We start from the raw sequence: 21,795 nt of genomic DNA, 5'->3' as shown, positions 1-21,795 counted from the left end.
TTGGCACATCACAGAGAAAGAGAACATTAATGCAGCTTAATGAAATCCCAGACTGAAAGCCAAATGGCTTGTGCCTGACATGCATTGACAAAGTATGATTGGTCTCTTGCTGATTTATGTGCATGTGTGATCCAGATGAAGCTGCAGGATTTCAATTGAAATAATGTGCATAATTAAAAAGCAAAAAATTTACTGACAGAGTGGCAGAGGTTGGTGGAATCTAATTGGAGAAGTAAATGAGCAAGAAAAAATAATTTTATTGAATATTTGAGCTGAGCTGTATAGACAATTCAGCAGTTAAATCACTAATCAGATAAGAGTTGGCTAACCTAGGAGAGGAGCATTTTTATGCCCCAGCTGATTAGGAATTAAAATATCTGCTCAAATCAATGCTTAAAAGATATAAAACATACAGAAGAAAATTAAGGGTTTCTCATTAATCCTTCCACTGATAGTCTGAAGTCCTTTGTACTGGATCCTCAAGCTTTTTGTTTAATGGTGGAATCTTAGGGACTACCTTTCACATCTTACAATCAATCTTATTGTAATATTTTTGACTGTTAGGAAAAAAAAAAAAAAGTGTTGCTTATTTAATTCACAGTAGTTTATTCTCTGAGTCCAGTGCAGGTAACTGTAGTGCAGGAGATAAAAGTTTGATCAATATGTGGCATCCATCCATCACCTCCCTGAACACAATAAGCATAAATGTTACTGTTGCAATAGTCCATTAGGAGGGTATTTAGTTCTGAATCCACACCATTAATCGGAGGATTTCAAACTAGTACATCCCCAGCTGGGAAACCTTCAATTTCTAGTTTAGTGTAAAGGCTGTAATTTTAGTTCAGGACTTTTCTGATTCAGTTACTGATGTCAATGAGATGATGCCAGCTGTGCTATGTGAGCACTGGGAGAGTAATTAGTAGGTCCTATGCTTGCCATGTCTGTAAAGTGCATACGGTCAGGGTTGTTTGTTTGTTTGTTTATGTTGTTGTTGTTGTTTTCCATCTCTGACGTATCTGAATACCTGAATCTGTAAATATTTGTGGTGAGAAAAATGGAGATGTCTTCCTCCCTCTCCCTATTTTTTTCTTGTTCCTCCCTCAAGCAAGGTGCTTTAACCTTGTCAGGGTATTCTTCTTTTGCACACCACTAATTCACATAAAAGAGTTTGTGAAATTTTTAATGGAAAGCAGCTTCCTGCCTGATGATTGGAATTAATTAACTCTAAACATACTATTACTTCCATTTGCCTTTCTTTTCAGAAAATCTTAATTTTTGCCAGAAAAATACTAAATTGCCTGGAAAGTCAGCATGACATTCTGAAATTGCTGTATTCCCATGATGCTGAAACACATACCTAGTGTTTGGGTGCTTTTAAAATTCACTTCAACAATTCGTTTTCCATATTTAGGACTTAATTCATTTTTATCCTTCAGTCTGTTCACATTGCTCAGCAATGCAAAGTGACACTGGCACTGGAGGCAGTTATAAAACATTTGATTGAATGGTGTTAATGGACATTTATACAAATAGACATTTATGCAAATGCCCATTGTACATGAAGTCCTTTTAAAGCTTATTACGAGACTTACTGTTCTCTAAATAGTCTGGAATCTCTCTTCCAAAATTTAATTTTAGTACCAGACCCTTCTTTTCCCAGGTTACTCAGTTCAAGAAATCATATATGTTTATGGAAAGGGTTTCTCTTTTCTTACTCTGATTATGTGGAACAGCACAGGGACAGTGAAGGAAAATTCAGAACATTAAGAGCTGTAATAGAGTACATAGCAATGGATATTCATTAGACAGTCACTTTCAGTCCCAAGGTCTCTCTTGCTAATGTACTTAGTGTGAACTCTCCTTTGATGTTTACTGTTCTGAATTTATCCCGTACCTTAACACAAATTAGTGTTTCAGCTACAGATACAGTATGCCAAAACCAGAGAAACAGAGTAAGTAAGTACCTCAATGTCTGTTTTAGGAGGAATTTTCATATAGCATAAATGACATTTCCAGCTGAAGTTTACCACAGTTAGCACTATTTGATTAGTTGTGGTGGAGACCTATAATTATCTCTTATTTAAGAAGGCATATGGCTCCAACAGATGGTAAAGGCAAAAAAGTAAGTTAGATAAACACTGCTTTTTGCACAAGGCTTTCTGGTCTTTGGTTGTGTTTTACAGTGAAGAGCATAGGTTCTAGCAAGATGGCAGACTGTTCATTCAAGGAATGTCCACATGCCTTAAATTTCACTAAAAACAGAAAAATAAGCATGGCCTACAAGTGTTCAAGAAATTTGGCAACAGTAGAAGAAATTAGATGACATAGGAACTTAGTAAATACATATGTGTTTTGTAGGAACTCTAAACAATAAACATCTCTCTTCTGATATTAGAGATATTAGTGGGAATTTTGTATGCCAAAGACCAGAAAGACAGCTCAAAGTGTGTGTCTGGACTGAAAATGGTAGTCAACCACTAGACAGATTTGGGTTAAGTTTTTGACAATACTAACTGGGAAGATACATGCCATAGAAATAATTCATATTACACTCAGGTGGGCTACAGGAAGTCCAGACTGAGATTTTAATGACATTGCTATGTGTACCCCTCAGTGACCCATCCTCCCCATTGAGCTGTGTGAGAAGACTGTGACTGTTTCTAATTTGCTTCAGGGCAAGGGCAGTGAGCTCATTTTACACTGCCTTCTTCTGTGATGCTCCAGCAGATGACTTTCCACTCAAGAAGATTAGGAAAGATCACAGGAACCAGTGACACAGCTTGTCTGCGTAGGTAGTAACATAAGGCCTGTGGGTAGGAAGGTATTGAAATGCTCAGAGCTCTTTCCCAAGTGAGTGTGTTGCGTTGCCCTTCATCTATCTGTGCACGAGCGACCCAGGAGAATGAAACTGTGTTTGAAGGGATGTGACATTTACTTGTGTGGGAACCCAAACATATAGACTATGATATGTTTCTCGAGTCTCTGAATTAATCTGAGATATAAATGCTTCAGTGTGTGCTGTTATTCATAATGAAATGTTTATGGTAAAGCTCTGTTTACAACTACAGCAGCTTGGCTTGCCCATGTTATTGAAGAATATATCTTTCATTAAATCAAAGCTTAGCAGAACTGAGCAGAGTGTAATAATGCTATCCTCAGATGGCGAGAAAGATTCAGGATTTTTCTAGTAATTATCTGGTTTCCACTGCTATGGATGTAAAGGCATTAAAGAGGATAGATTTGAAGTCAGATTACTTTTCCATATGGATTTTTTCCTGACGCTGTAATCATTTCCTGTTCTTTTTTAGAACTCACACACAAAACTCAATAAAGAGCAGAGACAGAATTCTGGAGAAGGCAAGATGTAAACCTGGAGCCATCTTTCAAAAAGGCTGTCATACTGACATTCCCCAGAGCTGTGATTTTATATTTAGAATAACAAATATGACTTTGTTCTCTGCCCTGCTTAGGGGATAGGAAGTGATGTAATCTCTCCAGTAGCAGAGTGCTGGAACCAAGTCATCACATTTTCTACTTCCTTATTTTAAAAAATTACTGAATTGTCTTGCTTCTCTGGACTAGTGAATAAAGGACAGAGTCAGGGTGAGTCCTCTTTCTGATCTTTCTTTGTCAAACTCCAGGATAAATTGTACTAAAGGTGGAGGTAATAGAAAGTTAAAAGTATGGTGTTTTCCCTCCGTAATTCTCAGTAAAGCTATAGCTGGCATGTTCTACAAGATTAATAGAAAAAAATTGTATGTGGGGAAATTATCTTTGAAGGCGATTTTAATACATTTTCTCTTATTCCCACCACTTTTTCTTTACTCTGAGGGCAGTGAGGAATTGGCACATTCTTCCCACAGAAGCTGTGGATGCCCCTTCTCTGGAGGTGTTCAAGGTTGGGTTCTATGGGACCCATCGATGGGCAGCCTGAGATGATAGGTGACAGTGGCAGGGGGGTTGGAACTAGATGGTGTTTAATATTCCTTTCAACCTGAGACATTCATTGATTTTATGATCCTATGATTTTCACGTTTTATTTATGCCTTGCGCTTCTTCTAGGGTAACCTGACATTATTTAAGTTTAGTTTTCTTAATAACAAAGTAAAACAGAATAAGCCATGGATCTAGTACAAAGGTTTTTTCCATTCTTCTGGGACCCAGTGGGACCAGAAAGTAAAGCAAAGTGACGTAGTGATGACCATTCTAGTTGTTCATGGTCTCTGTATCACTACAGCTAAGTACCTCTTCCTTTCTAATGGTTGATTTTCCTTTATAAATTCTCTAAAATATATTGCCTTTCACACATGGCTATGTTATCATCTAGTATGAAAATCTGGGTTAGGGACTGTGTTAGGCAGTTGTGTGTTTGTAAGCCCTGATGAAACAAAAAGAAACACAGCTCCATCATTTATCAAAGGTCTCGTTATACTTAACTTCCCAGGCAAGTCTGGGTCTCAGGCAGGGATGCGTACTGTCCTTGAAAAGGACTGTTGCTTAACATATATTTCAGTTTCCTTCAGCGGTTACAGATAGCAGGAGGAAGCAAAATTGAAAATGCAATTATGGAAAGAATTTAGCTGATGAGATTGGAGCATCCTAATGATTTATATGCCAAGCAGATTGCAGAGAGCTTAAGAACTGTCCAATCCTATTGCTAGCAAACAGCAAGGATCCACAGGACTTTGGCGGCTCTGCGGGATCATTCATCATCAAGTCTTCACTACCGCAAGATACTGGCATTTCAAAGTCTCTCCTTGACAGACATCAGAGGTTGAAATGTGCAAGTGTCATTATCAGTTGAATCTGTCAAGGCGAAACGTTACTGGTATAGAATGACTCTGTTCCTTATCAAGCCATTTTCATAGACCAGAAACAAAACAAAATAAAATAATAATAATAAAAAAGACTGAGTACAAAATGATTAGGGTACAGAAGATCTGAGAGTAAGAAAGGAGATAACTAAGGCATAATGAGAGCCAATTAGTAGAAGAAGGGGGTTAAAAAGGCTCAGAGTTGGAAAAGAAGAAACCGATAAAGCTGGAGAGGACACTGGGGACATCCAGCCAGTAAAGCCTGAGAAGAATTATAGTCTATCTGGTCTGTGTACTAGGGTTTTAGATATTCTTCAGATGTTCTTCAGGTCCTGGTGCTCTTTCTTGAGGATGTTAAACAGGTTTTCTTATCCATTGCTGGCTTACTAACATACTAACTTCTACTTTCCCACCCTGTTCCTGTCTATATACTCTGTGATATTACGGAAAACATACTTTGTAGAAGCTTTTTCACATCTGACACAGACAGCTCCCTATTGAAGGTTCATTCTCCTGGAGATGGTTCTCAGAACAGTGCAATTTCTATTTTTACTAAATTTGTTTGAAGATTAAATCTGAATTTGTTACTTAGCTCTTTCAATGTCCAGATATTTTGAAGGCTAATTTCATCCAAAGAAGACAAGCAGTAAAGAAAAAGCTATTTAGGAAAAGGACACAGGAAACAGGATTTGTGGTGGCTTAAGAGACATAGCAAGTGTCACAAATACATCTCCTGACAAGAAAATATGCTAAGCAAAAGCTAATATCTGCAAAGTTAGTCGTTCCTTCTTGAATTTACCAAAACTTAAGACATTTGAAACTGTGGAATAAAGAGCTGAACACAGGTAAATATTGTCTTAACTCAAGCTCTCACCAGGGATTGCGAGCTTGTGCTGTCACAACAGACCATGCTAAGGAGTGCTTCTTTTTTTCTTACACCCTCCCTTTACATACTGAAAAGCTGCCATCAGGTTTCTGATGGATGTCAGCCATAGTAAACACCAGCCTTCATTCTACTGTGTCTGTTAGCTGAAAAGTTTGTACATGTCAGAAAGCTTCCCAAGAACAAGGAGAAATCTGCAGAAGTTACTGAAATGATGGTGATGTTTTTATGGAGAAGACAAAGGATATGTCTGTTTGGCTTGGGTACCACTTCTTATGAGTGAAAAAAGCTTGAGTATGGTCATGCAGCCAGGTGTACACTGCCATTTATCAATACTTACTGAACGTTTATGGAGACCAAAAACTGCATGTGAGCACAGTGAGGAGGTGGGTAGTGTGTTTCAGCAGTGGCAACAATGGGTCACCTCAACTAATGCAGATTTTTGCGTCAACAAGATGCCAGCTCTTGTTCATTGCTGGTGAAAATAGATAGTTGGATACAATGGTGGTGCCTGTGTTTTGTAGCAGAGAATTTGCTCTATCAAACAGTGTTATTCTCTTTTTGTCTATAGAAGTTCCCACGGAAATAAATTGAAGGCATTACTTTTGGAGTGACCCACTTATATCTGTTCTTAAACTAAACAATTTTTGGCACTGTATTTTATCTGCATGTTTTTGATTTTGACCTTCCCAACAAGAGAAATGACTCTTTATGCTACCTTGCAACTCTGGCTCCTAAAGCAATTATACGCTAGCAGTGGTCTGTGCAGGAGTGCATTTGAAAAGTAAATGACATTAAACTTTCCATCTTTGAAGAGTAGCAGTATATCAATATCCAAATCAAATAACATAAAGCTCCCTTTGTCTGCCAGATAGGAATAAGAATGCATTGTGATCCTAATGCAATTTTTGCAGTGTCTCTAACATGATGAGGTTTAAATTAAAATAAATAAGACTGCATGCTTAGAAGAGCTAATCAGGATGAAACATTCTAGCCTAATGAGTGTAACACCAGGAAATAAACGTGTTTTTCTTTAGGCTGCTTGGACTTAAAGAAGTATTTGGAAGGTTATGTGATGAGAAGGCAATAGTAAGGTGAAACACTTAATTTGTGCATGGTTGTTCATGGTGAAAGTTGTTAATAGGAAAATGATTTTAATGTAGTTTGGGTTGACATCCCTGTGGTCCTGCTAATTGATTAACAGAGGTCTTGTTGCTTTTTAATGAACTCTTTCTCACTGACCCTTTTCATTAACTCCCTTTATTTATTTATTTGTACTTCTTTGTCTGCACTATTCCAGTTCTGGCAGACAGACATCACAACGTGTAATGATTACAATTGATTATAACGTCAAGGCTCCATTCGCTTACCTGTTGTGACATTTAGTGCCCTTTCTTTCTTTCTTTCTTTCTTTCTTTCTTTCTTTCTTTCTTTCTTTCTTTCTTTCTTTCTTTCTTTCTTTCTTTCTTTNTCTTTCTTTCTTTCTTTCTTTCTTTCTTTCTTTCTTTCTTTCTTTCTTTCTTTCTTTCTTTCTTTCTTTCTTTCTTTTTCTTTCTTTCTTCCTATTCTCTCTCTCTCTCTCTCTCTCTCTTTCTCCCTCTCTCCCTCTCTCTTTCTCTCTCTCTCTCTCTCTCTCTTTATCTTTTTCTCTCTTTCTCTCTCTGGACTGGGTTGGAAAGAACCTCAGTTTGGTACTCAGCTGTTCATTGGGTAGACACACAAGTATCACAGACTCCTGTAACTCATGGCAGGTGTTGTTGCCTTCAGTGTAGTTTTGTAAAGCTAAGCAAGTCCTGCTCTGTTCCTGTCAGTGAGAGAAGAATGGACTTCAGTTGAAAATAATTTGTCTCATGAATCTTGCATCCTTTTTCATCAGATTACTAGTGTCTTAAATCCCAGGGGTTCCCCTGTAGTCATATTGTCTTAAAACCCAGAGGTTCTTCTGTAGGCAGAAAAAAAACCTGCATACAGTTTTCCTACAGAAGAATTCAAAGTTAGGTAGGGCTATCTCTATCTTGTATATGTGAAACTTATTTGTTTTCATGTGATATAACAGCACAGAAATGAAACCTATGACTGTCTGAAGACAGTGGGCAGAAGCTTAGGCTTTAGGTCCTTGATTTCCTTCATTCAGTCTATTTTGTATGGGCCAACACGGCACCTCTCACATGGGCCAATGGCATGTAGGATTGCGCAGGACTTTCATCAACTTGAATAAAATGTTTTTCGTTTTCTATAATTTCAACCAAGATGCCTGTGCACTTTGAGGTTCCTAAGTTGAAATTTGCTAATAGTTATTGTCTTACCTCCCAGAGAGTGACTTCTAGAAGCACCAAGGGTAACAAGAAAGTAGCCATTTTTAAAAGATGCTCACTGTAGACAAAAGTTGAAGCATTTGAGGTGAACACCCATAGCTCATGCTTCTGAAGACTACCTGGGGAACATACGATGCTTTAGGTTTCATTAGAAATAAAGTTAGTAGAGTAAGTAAGTGCTGACATAGGTTTAGCTATTCTCACTTTGAAATCCAACCTGCCTAGTTCTGGTTTTGTTTTTTTTTTTTTCTTTGAATACTGTGGTTGGAAACCTGTACCAACCTCCTCTGTTAACATTAATTATTGAGAATGCAAGTGTTTAATTACAAGTTATAATAAAACTGGCCTAAATAATCATGAAGCATAAGAGAGAAAATAGTCTCCATGCAGAAATCACACCAGCAGTCTGTCTGTGTTTTGTGCAGGTGATTCCAGCCTTTGCTCAGCCTGTGTTCATGAAAACAACGTTTACAGCAGAATATTTCAGATTTTGTACAGGAACGAAGAGATCATTCTTAATGAATCGATGAACTTCAGAGTACATCTTCTTCTGGATGGTGAAAGGGTGAGTTGTCTTGGGATGTCAATAAGATACAGGAGGGTTGGAATTCCTCGTACCTGATTTCAGGTGGCCATCGCATAAACACCTCCACTTGAAATGTTATCATGGGATCTATCTGGTGTCACAGGTCTCATCAATATAAGTGATAGAGGGGAGAACATTAGTTATCTGACCTACTGTCAACATCTTCATTAGAAGATCCTGTACTCATCATATATATATATATGTATATGCTGATGAAGGTGCTTGGGATAATTTGTTTAGATGCAGATGCCTGTACTGTTAACATCTGTATTAGGGCAGATAGAGCCTAGGCTCTGTGCCTTTTATAAAATACAGTCTATGCCCTAGCTTTCTAGTGGAACAGATGTTGATATGCTCTAGTGTGTCTGTAAATCAGAAACTCAAGTGTGTCAACCATAATTTGTCACTTGTGCACAAAATCACTCATTCTACATCTGTACAGGTCAATCTCATCTGACAAAATGAACAGTCTTTTGTATCTTTTTTCTCCCCTTATATATTACTGTTACCATCTCCTTTTACCTTGTGACTGTTCTTTTGCCTAACAGCCACAATATTGTGACCAAGTTGCCCAATTCCTTCCAATCAAAGTTCTCCTCATTTTTCTTATCACTGCTCCAGACTGCAGGAATGGATCTTGCTAAAGCTTACAGTCTCTATTGTCTTCCCATTCTGTGTCAAATCCCTCAAGCCAAGCACCCACACAAATGAAGTACATGATCTGAAGTGCTCATCTTGTGAGAAATAACTGACTTCATCTTATTGATCAGAAACCAGTGCCTCCCAGTGCTTTTGCCTGTATCTTGGATCTACAAGACAGGAGCAATGTTGAGTACAGGGAGTACAAGTTTTCTAAAGATATATTCGAGCATGACAATTGATTGCAACCCAGTGTGCCATTGCTGTGCACTGCCTGCACAAGGACTGATACAGAGTATATGGCATCAGGCCCTGCTGTCAGTGATAATGAGAGACATATGACATCAGTTGTTTTTTGTCAGATCAGATTGCTGTCAAAAATAGACCCTATTAGTTGTACAGCCAGCATGAATTGTGTGCTGCGCATTGGGCCAGAGATGCTCGATGGACCTTAATTGTATAACTTTGAGAATAAACATATTTCAAATTTCTGTTTCCACTGATTCCAACCCACAAGTACCTGGATTATATATAAATATAAATTAAAATGGGTTGAGAAACTAATTTAAACTTATTTCTCATGCTTCCCTTTCCTTCTCACTTTTTATTTTATAAGTTGTGATCAATTTATTCCTCCCTTGAATTGTTGTTTGATTGCTTACAAGAAAAAAATATTAAATGCATTAATATTCATTAGAAAAATGTCTCAACATATTTAATTGAATATTAATTTTATCTTTCCACAGTGGAACATCTCTGATTAAGTATCCCACCCCTCAAATTACAACAGTTTCCAATCTGTTAAGCAGTGATGATTTCTGATGATTTTTGCATTAATATTCAGAGGAGCTGTGCACCTCACAAAACTGAAGCAATAATCCCACAAGATTCCTCATAGTTAAAACTCATCCTGACTCTTCTGTCCCATGTCCATCCCAAGGAGGTCCCTTGGGAAAAAGATAACTGCCCAATTCTGTGTCTGAACAGAGAGATTTTATAAAGAGAAAAGTCTCTTATCTCTGTATGAGGAAGTTATTCTGACTTTTCGAGTGTGTAGAATATAATGATTAATGAGTTTCTTGGCCCCAGATGAACAGCTGCAGATATTCTAAAAAATCAAATGCAAAAAGTAAAGGCTCTGTAAAACTTTCTTTCTTAGGTGGTTAGCAAAATGCACTTGTTAATGCTCCTAACCTTGGATTTATGCTGCGTTATCTGATCCTCCAGGATTGTAACAATTCAGTGTAAATAGGGGAGGAAGTAAGGAGCACTGCTTTACAGGGCGCCATGCTCAGAAGACTCCTACTATATTTGCAACTACTGCTGAGAGACAGTATTGCGTGCTATTTCATGTCTGTCACATAATCTGATATGCCTGATGCAATTCTTGCAAAGTAGCTTTGGGGAACTACATATGGGTCAGTACATTCTGTTCATCACTTAATTTATTTAATACACAATAGATGCCAGTTGTATTTGAATCTGTTTAGTGCTCTGCTATTTATTTTTGCCTGAGGGTGAAGCATTTGTTTGCTGCCTTTTTTTTTTGTCTAAATCAAAGATATGGTAAATACACAAGTTAGTTAGGCTGCAAAGTGGGGGTATTGAGTTTATATGCTCCAAGTCATTTCTGCTGCCAGAGCTGATGTTATCAAATATTACATCAAGGAAGCAGTATGCCTTCTCCGCATGGTGCAAGGGTGGTTTTGTTGATGAGATAGGCTCATCAAAACAAAACAACAACAAAAACAAAGAGAAACAGGAAAAGAGGAAAAAATAATCATGTGCATGTTTAGACTAGATTATTTGCTACTGTTTTATTTCCACGCAGCTCAGAAGGATACTTTTTTTTTTTTTTTTTTTTTTTCCTGGTGTTATATGGAAGAAACCTCTATTATCCATCTACAAGTGACACTTGAATATACCTTTCACCATTTAGATGGTGCTCTAAACTGTATTAAATGCCTTTCTCTATGTTATCCCAGAATTCATTATTCTTTGAATTTGAACCAGTTTTGCAGACTTTGATGTTACAGAGAAGTCTAATTTTCTTTCAGTCTTGACAAAGAAGGAGCTCTGCCCTTTTTTATTGAGCAGTAAAATGAATAACTTGCTTCCTTGCTTGCTGGCTCTGTTGGAGAACAATTTAGTAGCTGATGGAGAATAGAATGAGGCATGCTGGAACATAACAGTACTGGTAGAATTTGTACTTTCCAGTGAGATGAGACAGACAGATCATTCAGGTTGACATCCTGGATAAACTGTTAAACATTATGGAAGTACATCACAGGAGTTCTGGAAACTTCATTTGCAGAGTTGCTTAGAAAATAAATCAAAGAAGTAAACATAAACCTGAAAAATTAGAATTTGAAATTGAAATGATGAGTTTGATTCAAGACTGCTTCAAGAGAAATATGAATATGTTACTGTGTATATACACTTCATTGCATGATATGCTTCTGTATTTCATATACAAAACTTTTTACTGAGTAGATTCCAAAGATTATTTAACAAAATACATTTCCCTATGAGGGTAGAAAGGAGCCTGAATTCTGGACATTGTTTCCAGGAGTATTTTGTGCTCTCAGCCAAATGTGTTTTTGCACAAGCTGGGCCAAAGTTCCAAACTAGGGGAAATGTTGACTGATTCAGTCCTGTAATGACGAACTTTCCATGAGGCACAAGTTAGCATTACAAGAAACTGTAGGGCAACATTAGACTGCTGTGAACAGTTTATATTTTTTTATTTCCACAAAGATATTTATCTTCTCTTTTATCAGCTGTAATTTTGATCATTAATACAACTTTGCAAAAAACACCAGATGACCCTTCACAGTGTATCTAGAAAGATCACTCCCTGGCTTAAACAGTCAAATATGGATAATATTTCAGATAAATTTTTCAGGCTAATATCTTAAGTAGGCTGGTTTAAAATCTTAAGTCTTTACTTCAGGGAAAAAAACAAAAACAAAAAGACAACAACAAAACTGATAGTATGTCAACTTTTGGACAACTTTATATTCTATAGATGATAAATATGGAAATAACCATAACAGTCCCAGAAGTGCTAAGAAAAGCAACAAATATTTTATTTAAAGACAGTATTATTACATACTGAAGACTGAAAAATGACAGGAATTTCAGTGTCTCTTCTGTATGAACCATGGAAGGGACATTTCAACTTTTCCCATGTAAAGGATCTAATGCTGCTATGGTTCTAATACATCAAAATAAGTAAAACACAAGAAAATCCAGCAAGAATCAAAGTGGTGTAGTAACTTTCATCATATAACTTCAATATGTCACTGTCATGTTTGAGATTTGGATTGGCTTCTAGATAATGTGCGAACGTGGAGAAAAGAGATTTAGACATTCAACCTATACATAAGCATTTTAATGTTAGTTTATCCTGAAGATTTCAGTTATTTTAAATCCACAGTCCAATTTTCACTAGCTTTATAATTTAAACCTCCAGTACACAAAGGAAAATGCGTAATATCTGTAGTGAGTACTGTGATATGATTATATGTGTGTTCTTGCACTGTGTTGAGAAATCTGATTTCAATATAGTTGTGGAACTAAAAATACTGTCGCTCACTTGCACCTTTATTCGTGTTACCGTGCAGAAATGAATATCTCTAAGTCTCTCAGGTACCTACTCATTGCCTGAAGGTGTTTTGGGCAAGTGATTCTAGCCTGCTGTATTTGAAGCTCATCAACTTGCTTAAACTCAAACAGATTCAGTGACAGCTGAAGGTACTCAGTAGTTCTTAGGCACAAACCCAAAATTTCAGCCCCTTTGTGGGCAGATGAGGTTTGCTTTGTCTGATGCTCTATAATTGATTTTAATTCCTAGTTTAAATTCAGAGTGTAGCTTCAATAATGATTATTTCTTTTGCAACTGCCAGAAACTGTGATTTTTGGTGACAACAACTCATTAAAAAAGAAAAAAGCCTTTTTTTTTTTTTTTCTTTTTTTTTCTGGAAGACTTATTTCCAGATGTTTTCAGACAAACACAAAAGAGGAGGCACATTTTCAGAGAACAGAGCCTGGAATTTTCTTCTCACATCTCAGTATCTGTGATTATACTACAAGAAATACTATATTAGAAGGCTCTATATTTTACATCTTATTTTCATGAAGTACAAACAACCATTGACTGTAACTGTTCTTAATTCCACAGGAAAAGGCACACTGCAGATGGAGTTTCAGCTTTGGAAAATGCATCTAAATGCATTTTATCTCCTTTACAAGTCCTGCTAGTCAAACTGGGTTAGATTCCTCTGACACTGTCTTTGGTGCATTTCTTGTATATTCTGCTAAGAAGGTGCTAACTTGCTTTTCCTTTGTATTTTGCAAAGAATATAGTTCAGGTGCAAATCAGTGAGAAACTTCCTTATTGATCTGTCAAACAGTGAAAAGAGTGGCTGAGAGTCTGGATGGCATCAGCTTGTTGAGAAAGTAGCTAAAAGGCAAATTATGAGACCACAAATTGTCATAACTGTGTGAGCCACTGATATTTGAGTCATATCAGTAAAGAACTAGAAGGTTTCATGGCCATTTATCAACAAGAAGAAAACTGTTTTTGACATGGCAGAACTGCCATGAGCAGGCAAAAGCACCTTCAACTGCTTTGGTTCCCTGACTCCCTCAAGCAAAGTAGTGACTGCTATTGCATTTGTTCTGTTCTGCCATGGTGGAGGAATGCTGCTGTTGCTTAATATTTTTGCCTTTGCCTTCAGTGTTGTAAGTGCCAATTTATGAAGGCAGCCTTTCCTTTCTCTTTTGTAGGTGGAAGATGCGTTGACTGAGGCAGATTTTCAACTCAAGTTGGACTTGCATTTTACTGATAGCGAACAACAGTAAGTGCTGTTTTAAAGTTCAGTTGGTAAAGCAAGGGTTTCTTCATTTGGAAAATGGCTTTGATCAAGTGGGAGTTCTTTTGGAAAGAAGGGCTTTGAAAAGAAGGGTTTATGTTGTGCATTTGCCTTAATGTAGAAGTCTTTCCATTTTTCCTCTCTAACTAAGTGTATCTCATAGTCTTGTTCTAAAGAACAACATTTTCTTCATTTTTAAGAGTGTGTTAAATATTGCTCTATTTCTTCTTGCTATTAACATCAAAGGAAAATATCATCTCTGACCTCTGAGAGGGGCTGGAGTTGAGGAATGCATTTACCTCAGGAGTCAGACAAGTGGTTAAAGATGGATGTATGAACATGCTAAGTGCTTTTATTGTGTAGAAGCCAAGGAGGTCTCAATATTTTAGGAGGAAAGAGTGTTGACTTTGAATTCCTCCCAAAATCTTAGAGAAGCATTCATTTCTGAGACAGAGCAGTAGATATGATCCTAGAAGTTATTAAACCTTGCTGAATGATGGAAAAGGCTTCTGATTACTTCAGCAAGTGTGTTTCACGTGTTTGCATTCATATTCATAAAACACCCTAACAAATTTTAAGGCACATGTTTCCTTTATCTTGAAACCTTATTCTCTCAGGCAGGTTGGACCATCAATCATCATCTGTGAGTGTGATGGGTTTAGGAGGGAGAAAATCAAATGTAAATGAAAGCCAGCAATAAAAAGAAATTAAACTTTCAGGTTCTTATGACTTTGTGGCTTAATACATACGTTTAGTATCTGCTATCATCTGAATGATTTATCTGTTACACTTTAAACAAAAGTGACAGTATTTATAGCAAGATATTCTGCAAATCTTACTGGAATTTCCTGGAACTAGCCATACACTACACTTAACCAACTAATTGTAAGTTTATGTAACACTGGAAAGCAATTTCCTTGTATCAGAAGCATATTTAATGCTGTAAAATAAACTTTTTTAGGAATGAATTGCAGTCTAGAAGAATGTGGTTAGGCATGATCCCAGTCTATATTTCATCCTTCTGTCTTAGACGTGATTTAGATACTGTGCTGATTGCTTACCAGAAAAGTTATTCTAGAATTGTCATAAGCAAAATTTAATTGAAAATTTTTAATTTGTATTTTCTGAAAATAGAAGAACCCAATCCTTACTGTATTGTTTCTCTGTGGTTACTTCACTTGCTCCTTTTTTGACCTCCTGCAAAAAGTTTTTCATATCAGCTATCAAGAAAAATACTCCAAGTAGTGGTGTTCCCCATGGGTCACTACTGACTCAAATCTTGTTCAGTATCTTTGTTGATGACCCAGACGAGGGACGAGAATGAACCCTGAGCAAATTTGCTGATGACACAAAGCTGGGAGGAGTAGCTGACACACCAGAAGGCTGTGCTACCATTCAGCAAAATCTAGACAGAATGGAGAGTTGGACAGAGAGGAACATGATGAGATTCAATGAGGACAAGTGTAGTACATTCCTGGGGTGGGATAATCACATCCATCAGCGCACGTTATAATCATGCGCTGTTAGAATCATGTGTGTTAAAATCAATAGTAGAGACTCACCTGCTGGAAAGCAGCTTTGAGGAGAAGGGCTGGAGTGTCCTGGCAGACAATGGGTTGGCCATGAGCCTGGAGTGAGCTATTGTGGCCAAGAAGGCCATTGGTATCCTGGGATGCATAAAGAAGAGTGTGAGAGAGTTCAAAACAATATAGGGAACTTCTAGAAGGTGTCCAGTAAGTAATTTGTAATCTCTCTTTTACGAGAAAAGGATGAGAGATATGAGAGAGTACAGCCTGAAGAAGTTTTAGGGAGGATCTTATCAATACTTACAAATATCTAAAGGTCAGGAGTCAAGTGGATGGGGACAGGCTATTTCAGTGGTGCTCAGCTTCAGAACAAAGGAAAATGGGCACAAACTGAAAGTTCCATATGCACAAGAGAAAAAACTTTTTTATTTTGAGAGTGACAGAACAATGGAACAGGCTGCCCATAGAGGCTGTGGACTCTCCTTCTTGTGCAGTATTCAAAAGCTGTCTGGATACTTTCCCATGTAACCTGCTATAGGGAATCTGCTTCAGCAGATGAGATGGATTATGGTCTCCAGAGGTCCCTTCCAAGCCCTACAGTTCTGTGATTCTGTAATTCTATGACTATGTCCTGCTCTCTCTGAAAGGTAGCCTGAGGAAAAATAGATTATTGTTACATTAAAAACTACACTTAGTGATCTGTCCTGGCTTTGAATGTTCAAATAAGATAAGCACTCTTCTACCTGCCTGTTGCTTTTTAATAACAATTGATGAGTCCAGATCTATTATATGGGTGGACAGCAAGGATAATCATCAAGAGATATAGGATCTGCATCACATACATTTCTCTTATGTACATCATGTTTATATTTGTTACATTTGTGGTTATACTAGGTAGAAGTATAACATAAGATACTCTTCAGTTATGTAAATCCTTTTGAAGCTGTGAATTTTGCCAGGAAGCAATAAAAATTCAGCTCAAGCCATCTCCCAGTCTGCTACTTGTAGCATGTTATAGGCTGTGACAACTCAAGCTTTCACTAATCCTTGTAAACCGCCTTCTTTTCTAGGCTGAGAGATGTTCCAGCCATCCCCATGATCAGCAGCCGTACACTGTGTCTTCACTTCCACCCCCAGAGAGGTCTGCACCACCATGTTCCTGTCATGTTTGACTATTTCCACCTGTCAGTGATATCCGTCACGGTGCATGCGTCACTGGTAGCACTACACCAGCCTCTGATCAGGTAAAGGACTCAAAAATGTCTCTTGAAAGACAGAAGAGATCTCTCTTCTGAATACATTTCCTTATCGTATGGAAGAAGCAAAGATAATAATTTGTTTTCAAGTTTTTTGGACTTGGGCTATAATTCTAAAGACTGGACACTAGTTTCAGTCTCTGACATAAGCACCTTCCCTTGGTAAGACACTCAGGATCTGACCAAAAAGTAGCAAAGTCTGCAGCAATTTTGGAGACTCAATCTCTTTATTCTCCACCTATAGCACAACTGAAATTTCTCTTCTTCTCTTTGTCTGTCTTTTCTCTTTAGTCCAAAAGTGCCTCAGAACATTAACTTTTTTTTTTTTTTTTTTTTTTTTTAACTTGCTTTGTAAAGCATTTAGGACAGTAGGACTCTTATCTCATCTCTGGTCTCTGGGCATTAGCATAATTCATAAAAAGGGTGGAAGGAGGTATGCATGAATCAATACTTGATAAGCTGATAAGTTGAAGTTTTACCTTGCAGCATCATCTGATTTGATCATGCAGCAGTGTAACACTAGATGGCACGGTGTGATTTGTGTTATCTGATTCATAATGACGAGAAAATAGATCAGACTGGAGGTCAATATCCTCTACTATTTAGAGCAGGTGAGGAGAAGTAAATGTCTTTAAGGCAATTTACTTTCTGTCCAGTCTGGTCATCACAGGAGATAAGAGTGCTGAGAAGAAGAGAGCTCTTTGGGTTCTGGAACAAAATGCAGTGCTCATCACAGTTCAACTTTTTCATTCTTGCAGAGCTTTGCTGTGTGTCTGTGCAATGCCTATTGGGTTTGTCAAAGGCTGTGTAGTAACCACTGTGTCAGAAAGAAAAAGATGGTCCTCTAGACTTTCTTTTTTTTTTCTCAGCTTTCCTGTTTTTGACTTAAAATTACTTTTCTTGTGTTCTTCATTGGTGTAAATGCATGGCATGCACCTGGTGCCATACAATGAATTAAGATTGTGAGAGGTTGAGCTGTCACAGCAATGTGAGTTACATTAACACATTGAACCAACAGATCTGTCATTTCTTCCTCCACTGAGGTTCAGGTAACTGCCATTATTTCCTCACTGTTACCTGTAGATATTTAAAACAGTGAATTAAATTGTATCAGACTACTCCTAACCAGATAATTTTGCTCAGATAATTTATCCATTGTTCTACTATACAAAAGAATGGAAGAGCCATAGTTATCAGGCTTTAATTACTGTTTTCAATGCTTTGTTATCCTCTAATGAATGGGACTACAGAGAGCTGTAACTGCTATTAGGTTCTACAGTCAGATTATTATAGCTTTTAGAATATAATTTTGTGGACATTTATGAAATACACAATATTTTTACTAAATGTAATGGAATGAAGGTTTTGACAACACAATATAGAGTTTTGTTTTCTTAAGCCAGTAAATTTGCTTTAAAGTGTGGTACCAAGGATTTGTCTTATTTTCGATAAATATTCAAAGTGCAAAGAGTTCTTATATCATGCATTCTCTAAATATAAATCAGGGTGAAGTCAACAGTATAAAAGAAATGTCAGCATGAAACATTTTGAAATAAAACCAATCCAATAAGGCTTATTTTCTCTTCTCCCAGCTCAAAGCTTACTAGCTTAACACTTGTTATGGGAGCTTAATGAGACCATGGAACAACAGGTTTAATTTTAAAAGCACATTTTCATTTGCAATGTAACAGAAACAACCTGAATGATTGGAAAGTCTTTTTTTTTTTTTTTTCTTTTTTTTTTGTCACATTATAGTCAAAATAAAATTGTTATATTGCTTGGGAAAAATATAAATGCTGCATTTTACTATGTTAAACTGTTCTATTATAATATTTTGTACATATGTACACTTCATTTCTACACATATCTGTACTCTTATATCTATGACAAAGATTCTAGTTAGACATGCCCTGAAAAAACCCTCACATACTACATGAAATTGAAATTTACTTTTGTTTTGAAGTTATCCTGGAAAACAACTTTGCCTGAAATAGCTATCTGCTCACATACTCCCTATGGGCTCAGCTTTTCATATTTTGTTAGATCTGTTGGCTAATTAGATACTCTTCTCCAAATCCTTCCCAGATGCCTATATTTGAATAGTAGAGAAAGCAGTAGGATTGATTCTGGTCTTTCCCTGCTGAGTAATGCTCACCATCAAAAAGTTCCTGCAGGTCAAACCTGCAGAAGAAAGATGAGCAAGTCCAGTTTTGAACTCCAGTTTTCTACTTAGTCGTTCATTCATACCAGTTGCACTTCTGGCCTCAGTTAATGACTTTTCCTTTATCTCCCTCTGGCTTCACAACTGGTCCAGTTCATAAGCAGAATGAGCAACTAGCAGCCCAACATCAGTAGTTAGAAAAGGTGCTCTGATCCAGTTTAGCCCAGGCCTTAATATTTCTTCTTTCCCCATTGGGGCACATCCATTTCTATGTTATGCAGGTTAGTAAGTCTTAGGCATGCTTCATGCTCAGTTTCTTTCTTAAGTTGGACTCTTTTAGGACACACACAGAAAGAAACATGGTTATGTGCTTCATTAATTCCAATGACCTTTGGACCACTCCTTCCCAAGAGGAGTAGGCATACTCTGCTGTTTGTTAGAAAAAATACAGTTTGTGAATAAACTCTCAAACAAGTATCAACATTCTGTAAGTGCTGAAACCAAGATCAGTATGCTGATATTTTAGTGCCCTGAGTTTGCTGCTGAGGGAATAAGAAGCAGAACCAAAGGAACTCTGGGTATTTAAAGGTTTCAGCCCTGACCTTATTCAACCCAGCTATACTGCAGTGATGAATCAGGACAGCCCTGGCCATCCTTGAGTATTTTATCTTACCAAAATCCTTTTATGCCTAGACATTCTGTGTTCCTCCAAACTACCACCAGTGACATATCTGCGTGATGTACACACTATATACTATGTCTTCCTGTGCACATGGAATCTGGGTGCTGGGTCAGTTTTCCTACAATCCTGAGTGTAGCTGGCTCCTACTTATGGGCAGCTTATGTCTGAAACTGCCACAGAATTAATCCTGGGTAGCAAAGGTTATGACTTAATTTTCCTCTCCCTCATTTGCAACTAATGTAATCGGTAGAAAGAAAATTGTGTATTTATGTGGGAAAGAAATATTCCTTCCAGAAAATATTTATTAAAAACAAACAAACAAACAAACAAACAAACAAACAAACAAAAAAGCTCTGTTTTGATATTCTATTCTCCTGACTTACAAGCCAAGAAATCACATAAGGAAATAACTATTTATGAGTCAAACTCTAATTAAAAACAAACAAACAAACATTAATAATTGTTACCAGCTGACTTTGTCTGATTTCAAATTTTATAGGAAGACAAGCTATGTTCAGGGCAACTTAATATTTTCCAGCAATTAGAATCACTGCAGACTGCAATCTGGATTCCACCCTGGCTCTGTCTGGGATCTAGGGAGAACTTTGTTTTCTGTTAGGAAATTCTATTTTAATAATTCTTAAGAGTCTTCTTAATCAAGAAGCTGAAAGCATTTTGCAGTCACTCATTAGAACTTTAGTGAAAATCCTTGTGTAAGAGGAAGTCTAGGGGAACACAACTTGTAAATATCCACCTATTATTCTAAAAAGCAATTACAATAGTAATTTGTTGAGAACTATATTGATGTTTTGAGCTAAGATTAGCTGCACTGTGTGTTTTCCTATCTGTGGGAGGAAGAAAGAAGTTTCTGGTCAAATGCCAAGAGGTGCTGCCAATGGGGAGTGTAAGAGTTTGGTTCTGAGGTCTGTTATACTTGGGTATATCTTTACCTTTCTGGATATAACATTTTTCAGTTTTGAAATCAATACTAGTTTGTTTATAAGGGAATGAGGGAAAAAGTTGAAGCAACTTCTATATAGAATCTGCCTAAATAGGAAACGGTTCCCATCCTGAACTTCCATTTTGGTACAGTCACAAGACTTATTTCTTGTAATTGGAAACGTGAAGGTTTTGTTGTTGTTGTTTGATTTGTTTTGTATTACTTTCCATTTTTATAGTTTTACCTTTTCATATAATGCACGATCATTTTTTGCAAATAAGATTTGGAATCTAATCTGTTATCATTTTCCTCCAATTCTAATGAAATCAGTAACTTACATTTTGCTTACCGAAGAAAAAAGATTTTCATCTTGAAAAATGTGAATTAAAAATTTTAAATTTTTCTATCAGCTTAATAGAAGAAGGAATATTTTATTTTATTAATATATCATCAAGCATTTATTCTGAATTACTTCAGTAACACATCTGAATTAATATTTATCAATGACAATCTATTTCTTGTGGTAAGGAAGTGTTATCTCATTTATATGTTAAATACTGGTCCAGCAAAGATAAAAACTAAGGAATGACTACTTAAGACATTGTGCAGTACAAGAACTAGAAGGTGCCACATTCAATACTGCAACAGCAGGTTGAAAATGAACAGAAAGTTCATACTACAGGATGCAGTTATTTCCACAGTATTATGTACAGACTAAAAGTATAGAACAGAAAGACATGGACTCAAAGTTGTGTAAAATAACCACGACTGCAGACATAATTGCATAAATATAACCTCAGAGTCAGAAAGTTCTTGAATCTTGGCTGTTAGTAGCCTACAGGTCACATTATGGGAAAATCTCGGCTTTTCAAGGACAGTTTATTACTGCACATGGCCATAGATGGCTACTGTAGTGACTGTGAGACTCACTGGATGCATGAAGACTCTCAGGATTGAAACCATGAAAAGAACAGTTCAACAACAGCCAGTATAAATTGTTTATTTCACTGAAAATTGTAGTAATTCTGCACACATGTTCTTGTTCTCTGGCAAGCATGTCTGAACTATTTTCTCTTTTTTATCTTCTCTATGAATAAAAACTAATGTTAGCATACA

At 36.9% G+C, this 21,795-nt stretch overlaps 1 protein-coding gene across 3 annotated transcripts in view; it reads left to right on the top strand.

Annotated features, from left to right (window-relative positions):
- FAM135B (family with sequence similarity 135 member B) overlaps nucleotides 1-21,795 on the top strand; it is a 183,473-nt gene that overhangs the window by 103,704 nt on the left and 57,974 nt on the right. For all 3 annotated transcript variants that reach the window (XR_004306297.1, XM_015856404.2, XM_015856405.2), the window contains 3 exons: nucleotides 8,438-8,577; nucleotides 14,029-14,099; nucleotides 16,711-16,884. Coding sequence is in view for 2 of the 3 variants with exons in the window: in XM_015856404.2 (XP_015711890.1) it covers nucleotides 8,438-8,577; nucleotides 14,029-14,099; nucleotides 16,711-16,884 (385 nt within the window). In the remaining variant the exon portion in view is untranslated. The remainder of the gene's footprint in view (nucleotides 1-8,437; nucleotides 8,578-14,028; nucleotides 14,100-16,710; nucleotides 16,885-21,795) is intronic.

This window comes from Coturnix japonica, chromosome 2 (assembly GCF_001577835.2).
Source record: "Coturnix japonica isolate 7356 chromosome 2, Coturnix japonica 2.1, whole genome shotgun sequence".
Lineage (NCBI taxonomy): Eukaryota > Metazoa > Chordata > Aves > Galliformes > Phasianidae > Coturnix > Coturnix japonica.
This window is presented reverse-complemented; position numbering and strand designations above follow the sequence as displayed.